This window comes from Sceloporus occidentalis, unplaced genomic scaffold, assembly GCF_023333645.1.
Source record: "Sceloporus occidentalis isolate IW3139 unplaced genomic scaffold, rSceOcc1.0.p SCAF_124, whole genome shotgun sequence".
Classification (NCBI taxonomy): Eukaryota; Metazoa; Chordata; class Lepidosauria; order Squamata; family Phrynosomatidae; genus Sceloporus; species Sceloporus occidentalis.
In genome coordinates this window covers 2,853,481-2,860,474 of record NW_028317104.1, presented here as the reverse complement: position 1 = coordinate 2,860,474, position 6,994 = coordinate 2,853,481, and the positions used below count along the sequence as shown (strand labels likewise).

At 55.2% G+C, this 6,994-nt stretch overlaps 2 protein-coding genes across 2 annotated transcripts; one reads left to right on the top strand and one right to left on the bottom strand.

Moving 5' to 3' along the window:
* Positions 1–1,026: 1,026 nt before the first annotated feature.
* LOC149282055 (purine nucleoside phosphorylase-like) lies at positions 1,027–3,454 on the bottom strand. Its single transcript, XM_089498710.1, has 6 exons — positions 3,231–3,454; positions 2,954–3,117; positions 2,472–2,575; positions 2,145–2,320; positions 1,471–1,661; positions 1,027–1,268 (listed from the first exon to the last, which is right to left on the bottom strand). Exons 1-6 carry the CDS (start codon positions 3,452–3,454, stop codon positions 1,027–1,029), a joined length of 1,101 nt encoding a protein of 366 aa, XP_089354836.1.
* Positions 3,455–5,179: 1,725 nt separating this feature from the next.
* LOC149282054 (transcription factor Sox-12-like) lies at positions 5,180–5,956 on the top strand. Its single transcript, XM_089498709.1, has one exon. It carries the CDS (start codon positions 5,180–5,182, stop codon positions 5,954–5,956), a length of 777 nt encoding a protein of 258 aa, XP_089354835.1.
* Positions 5,957–6,994: the final 1,038 nt, after the last annotated feature.

The following is a 6,994-nucleotide window of genomic DNA, read 5'->3' as shown; positions in this document are numbered from 1 at the left end:
CCCAGCCCTGCGTGGTTTAGCCGTCACACCCATCGTGGGTAGGTAGTGATAAATTGTTGGGTATGCGGTGCTCTGACGGGTCCGTGTGCCGGGAGGGACACTGTGCAGCACCCAGGCTGTGGTGTCTTACCATTGGCCAAGGTCCTCCGCCGCGTCACAGGGCTGCGCTCGACTGTCTGCCCATCTCCTTGGTATCTGTCATTTCTTAGTGTATCTCTGGGGGGTATCTGGGTGTCGATGTCCCTTGGGGGTAGCTCTCTGTCTCCAGTGTCTTGGGTCTCTCTGGTTAAAGCTCTCAGTGACAGTATGTCTCCATTCAGTGTTGCTTGGTCACCATGGCAACACATGTCCTGTTCCTCTTCCTCCTGCTTGTGGGTGTACAAATATGGCCACTTCACTTCCCATCATCCCCTGGGTGTGTGAGACTTGAAATGCCAGAGATGCCCCACAGGGGGCGAACACATTTGAGAAAGGACAGGCTCTGGCTGGCTGGCTGCTATTGAACTACAACTCCCATCACCCTCGCGGAGTTCGTAGAGATGCTTAGTAATAACGTGATGCTGCTGTAAATGTTACCTGCGTTTGGGACACTTAACGGAAAGTGTAACTTTATTCTCAGAACACACGTTTTATGGAAGTGATTTATTATTTGTTTTATAAAGTGCCATCATATTCTGTAGCGCTGTACAATGGGCAAATAAACAGGACACAACAGGTAGTATATAACATTACAATTCAGCTTATAGAAGCAGGTGAGGAGGGTCCGGGGCACAGGAGCTTACAAGTCGGTTCGAATGACACACGGGGCAGCCTGGATGTGTGACACAGGAGAGACACTCTGTGTTACACGGGGGCCCTGGTTGTGTGACACGGCACGGGGGCCCTGGTTGTGTGACACGGCGAGGGGGGGGCACTGATTGTGTTACACGGGGGCCCTGATTGTGTGACACGTTGAGAGGGGACACTGATTGTGTTGCATTGTGAGGGGGGGACACTGATTGTGTTACACGGTGAAGGGGCACTGTGTTACATGGCGGTGCTCTTCTCTTCCGGTCGAGCTTCGCGCTGGAGTTGAATTCCCGCCACGAGCTCGGTAACGATGTCCTGCAGCACCCGGGAGCTCCTCTCACTCACTTCCAGGACGCTGCCGTGAGTGACCGCCTGCTGATCCCCGTACTCCCGGGTCACGTGGTTGGTGATCAGCGACACACCAAACACTCGCATCCCACAATGCTTTGCAACCACCACCTCTGGCGCTGTGCTCATCCCTGAGGACAGAGGGGGCAGAGATGGTGACATGTGGAATGACGTATACAAATATACATATAGAACAGAAATCCCGCCCATGACCTGTCCGTTCACAGCCCGCGTGTGTGCTGGGTGGTGGAGAGCAGTTATGCATTTCTGCCCCCTCCATCCCAGTAATACCCCGGGGAGCACCGTCATTCGGGGGACTTGTTACCTACTCACCCGCTGCGTCCGCCCCCAGGCCCTGCAGCACCTTGGCCTCCACCACTGACTCAAAGTTGGGTCCCCCCACCATGCAGTAAACCCCTTCGTGGATTAGGTCGCTGTGTCCCAGCCGGCGGGCGATATCCAGGGCTGTGGCACGCAGGGTCCAGTCATAAGTGTCCTTCAGAGACGGGAACCGGGGGCCAAACCTACCGGAGCAAACAGGGGTAAGTGCAGAGCATCGCACCCAAATCTACCTGTCACGCCACAGAGCATCGCACCCAAATCTACCTGTCACGCTGCAGAGCATCGCAACCAAATCTACCTGTCACTCCGCAGAGCATCACACCCAAATCTACCTGTCACACAGCAGAGCATCACCCCCAAATCTACCTGTCACGCTGCAGAGCATCGCACCCAATCTACCTGTCACTCCGCAGAGCATCGCACCCAAATCTACCTGTCACATGGCAGAGCATCTCACCCAAATCTACCTGTAACATGGCAGAGCATCGCACCCAAATCTACCTGTAACATGGCAGAGCATCGCACCCAAATCTACCTGTCACATGGCAGAGCATCGCACCCAAATCTACCTGTCACGCCGCAGAGCGTTGCACCCAAATCTACCTGTCACGCCGCAGAGCGTCGCACCCAAATCTATCTGTCACACTGCAGAGCATCGCACTCACCTGTCGTCGTTGGGCCCTGTCAGAGGGTTAAGGGCCGCTAGCCCTGGCATGTTGATGTGATCCCGGATTATCATGATGTCCCCTGGCTTGTGATTCTCACAGACGGAGCAGGCAGCGTTCGTCACCAGAAGGACCGTTACCCCAAGCAACTTAAAAACCCTGAAGGGGAGAGTGACCTGGGGGGAGACGGGGCAACTAGAGACTGTCACGATACAGACAGGACTATCAGAAGAGACAGGCGGAATTACACCAGGTAGGGAGAGAGATACTGGAGGGCGTAATGTATGGACAGATGGGGTATCTGGATGGGGTATTTCCTAAACTTACCTTCCAGAGCGAGTATCCTTCATAGACGTGGAACCGACCCTTCATGCACACGCATGATTTGCCCCGCAGAGTGCCAAACACGAGCTGCCCCTCGTGTCCGGACACTGTAAGGACATATGTGCATGTATAATGGATGTCACCAACCTCGTCGTCACCATGACAACCAAACTGCACCCACCCCCTAAGACTCTGTGATCTCCTTCTCACCCACCCTGGGGTAAAATAACCTGATGGGGCATAAAACTTGTGGTACCCCCTCCCAGGTACCGGCAGCCAAGGCTGTGATTTAAGGTGACCTCCTCGGCCATTCTTTTCCAGGAAATTTATAACATTGTCACATGTAGCTGACGGACATGGACAGCGCTGCCCCCTGTCACCATTATACACCCCGTGTACACGCGTATATGTCAGTGACGTGAAATATATCCGTGTCATGTATATGAGGGGTCTCAATAAACCCCTGCGTGGAGGTCTCTACGTACCGGTGCTCGTCGGGAAGTTTGGGATCTGGCTGTAGGGAAAGGTTTGTGGGTCGCTCAGTGTATCCGCCAGATGCCCCAGGCCAGAGCCGCAGATAACGGCGATCTCAGGGGGGGAGCGCACATGCTCCAGGAGCCACCGGGCCGTGTGCTCACAGCTTTCATATCTGTGGAGGCAGGAGTCATGAGAGTCGGAGCCACAGAGGAGAAAACGGGTTCAAAGACACTGAGAAGGGCAGAATGCGAGGATAAAGGGCAGCCAGCGGCAGAACCCACTAACCTGAAGTCTTCTTTGCCGTACATGTTCACCCTGCCAGTGTGCGATGGTGGTGACACGGGACCAGCAGTGAGCGTGTGACACAGGACCGGCAGTGAGCGTGTGACATGGGACCAGCAGATTAAACATGGTGAGTTGCCACAAGGTCTCCGGTTAATGATTTGCACGGGCTGGGGGAGCAGACAACCCTCGCTCACAAGGCGTGAGCCGCTGTCAGCTGGATTCATGCGCTGCCTGTTATAACAGGAGAGAGGCAACTACACGGGGCAAGACCACCTCCCAATCACTCTTAATTCACGTTATCACAGCCATGTGTCCGGAGAGGAGGCACCTCTAATTAGGGAGTGTGGTTGGGGCGGGCCCATTGGGGTAACTGGGTGGGGCATTTAGAAGAAGAATAATGGGCTTTATTTACCCTGTTTAATGTATAAAGCCGTTTCCTGCTGTTTCTATACACATTATCAGGCCTTTTAGGGCTGTAGAACCCTGGGATACCCTCATACCCAGCAAACATTCTGACCTCCTAGACAAGAGGGGCATCAGGGGGAGGAGACAGGGGCATTGAGAGAGGTCATCAGGGATTTGGGGGACAAAAAAGTACTGGACAGAACAGAACATGCCCCAAAACTTATTGGGGTGATTCAATATCTCTGTCTGTTGCCCCAGGATCAGGGCCAGTAACCCGATATCCACACAGATGCTTTTTACCCAGGCTGAGGGCATCTGACTCCCCAATGCTCAGAACACCTTTGAGAGCAGTGCATTGTGGGAGTAACTGTGCTGTCTGGCAGAAGGGATGGGATGCGGGGTCAGCAAGGGGAGGGTTATAAATAAAGCCTATGGAGAGGGAGAGCATGCATTAACCCTGTGTTACACCCCCCACACACTAATGGCTTTTTAATTCAGCCCCTGGGGTAATGCGTGAGTCATGCAGCGTCACATGACCCTAAGCTCTGCGCTGCATCCTTGGCTAGCAGCAGGGTCATGTCAGTCCACAGTGGCAGATAATGGGTTAATCTGCAGGGCTGGATAATATATATTCCCAGGGCGAGTACCGACTGCTCGCTGTCTCCCCCGCCTTCTGGAATACAAAGCCTATCGTGCACAGCCAGCTTCAGCGAGTCGCTTTGTTTTGTGCTGTCGCATCCCTCTGCATTTGGCCGGTTGATTCTCGTGTTTCCGTTTAGTTCACGCGCGCCTGTGTGCTGCTTGCACGATTTGTGCTGTGCGTGCCCCTTGGCCCAGTGCCACGTTGATGGGACCCCCTGCAGGTGTCTGTGTGCCGGTGTCGGTCACATACGGTTGCACGCTGTCACACACACTCATTGTCACACACGGTCCCGGGTTCGTGCTGTCTGAGAAGCTGCAGCTCTGCCCAGTCAGGGAGCCGGTGCAGCCTCAGACCCGCCCAGCAACCAATAGCAGCAGAGAACGCGTGTGCTGGGGGGGCTGCAAGCAGACTGTGTTTACACCGACCCCCCCAGACTGAAGTGGGGAGACAGGCAGTGAGGCAGCGTCTGGGACACAGAGAGGAGAGGCAGAGCAGACAAAGGGAGCAGAAGCGAGAGCACCGGGAGGACATTACCAGCTCCTGGGCACCGACTGGCACAGAGCCTCACACACCTGCACACGTACTCCTGACACTCATCCTGCTACCCTGTCTGTCCCTTCCCCTCCTTCATTGCCTGGGGTTTTCTACCATCCTCTTTCTACCCTGCTGCCCCCACTGTATCTTGCCCAGGCTGGTATCATTTTTCCCCTACTGGCACCTCCTGCCCATCAGAAACATACTGAAATTGTCTGTCCAGTTGCCCCATCTGTGCTCTGCTCCCTTGGTGCCCTGATTTGCCCTTTGAGCCCACCACCTACCCCCCGGTGCTCGCTAACCTGTGTCTGGAGCTGGTGAGAACAGCATGTTCCGAGTGTAGCTCGTCTTTCTCACAAGCTACACGATGGTGCAACAGAAGACGGTGGTTGGCGCTCCACAGTCATCCGATGCTGTCCCAGGGGGGCCAAGTTGGTGTAAGACCCCCAGCGGTCACATAAAACGTCCGATGAACGCCTTCATGGTGTGGTCTCAGATCGAACGGCGAAAACTGATGTCTCTGTGTCCCAACATGCACAACGCTGAGATCTCTCGCAGTCTTGGCCAACGCTGGAAGTTACTGGAGGACACCGATAAAATTCCATACGTGCGCGAGGCAGAGCGGCTTCGGCTCAAACACATGGCTGACTACCCTAACTACAAATACCGGCCCCGCAGACGCACCCGGGACCCAACGGCCAGGACCCGTGCCAGACTGCCTCGCGCCACCTCCAGATGCCAGCCTGCTACTTCGCCATGCCAGTCGGAAGTGAATTTGGGAGCCAGCATGCACTGGGGGGAGGCAAACCCCGGGTGGGGGGGGCACAGAGTTGGCCAATCAGAAGAGACGCCGAATCGGGAGTCATCAGAACGCAGCCCCGAGGTGCCCCCCTACTCCCCTGCCCAGCCTGCCCAAGCCCACTCCTTGCCATCGTCCCCAGAGCCATTGGAGGAAGAAGAAGGTGTGGAAGAGAGTCTCCCTGGACTCTGCTCTGGGTCCCTGTGCGTCCCCTTGGACAGGGAGCTGCTCCCCCGCACTGGGTCCCATTTCGAATTTCCCGATCACTGCACCCCAGAGGTGGTGGAAATGATCTCAGGGAATGGTCTTCTCGGCAGTGTGTCTGACCTTGTTTTCACCTACTGACCAAGACGAGACCCCCGCATGTCACGGAACAGCTCTGGCAGCAGGTAACACGGCGTGGAACTGTCTGCAGTCCCCTCAGACTAATAAGACGGGGTCACAGTGAAGCACTCTCTCTGCAGTCACTCCGAGGCAACTTTGCTGTTTGTTTGAGCTTCAGACTGTCTCTCAGAAGTCAGCACTCCTCAGGTGCTCCTCCACTGCTGTCTCTCCAGGCACTTTCACTGCTGTAATCTCTCAGCGCACTCTCTGGCTGTCAGTCGGAGCTCTGTTACTCTTATGCTAATGGGAGCGCTCTCTCTCTGTCTTGTGCTCTCTCTCTGTGGCAGACACATAACTACACACGCGGTGCATGTCTCTGTGTCTGTTCACCCAAACCCAGAATTTCTTGGGTCCGATTGTGATTCTTGGGTCCAGTCGGACGCAGAAACCTCCGAGCCAGGATCACATGCAGCAGGTAAGATCCGTACATACGGTCCCAATGCATGCGCATGTCTTACTGCACGGCTTGCTGTCTGCCTCTCCTACAATATACCAAACTGCACCTTATGTAACTCCGACCCCGACCCAGAAATCCTCAGGACATGCTGCAGTCTCTGTATGCATCGCACACCTCAGGACTAAACCTCAGGACACCTCCCAGCAAATATTTCAGGGGCAACAACATGTTCAATAAAACCTCAGGACTAGACACTCGCTCCCCCACTTCACTCAAACCTCAGGAGCTCTCAGGAAGTCAGTGTGACCTCAGATCCCTCCATACACCAGCGGCTGACCTCAGATCCCCCGTATACCAGCGGCTGACCTCAGATCCCCGCAACATACCAGCGGCTGACCTCAGATCCCCCCATATACCAGCGGCTGACCTCAGATCCCCCTGTATACCAGAGGCTGACCTCAGATCCCCCCGTATACTAGCGGCTGACCTCAGATCCCACCCGTATACTAGTGGCTGACCTCAGATCCCCCTGTATACCAACGGCTGACCTCCGATCCCCCTGTATACCAACGGCTGACCTCCGATCACCCCGTATACCAGCG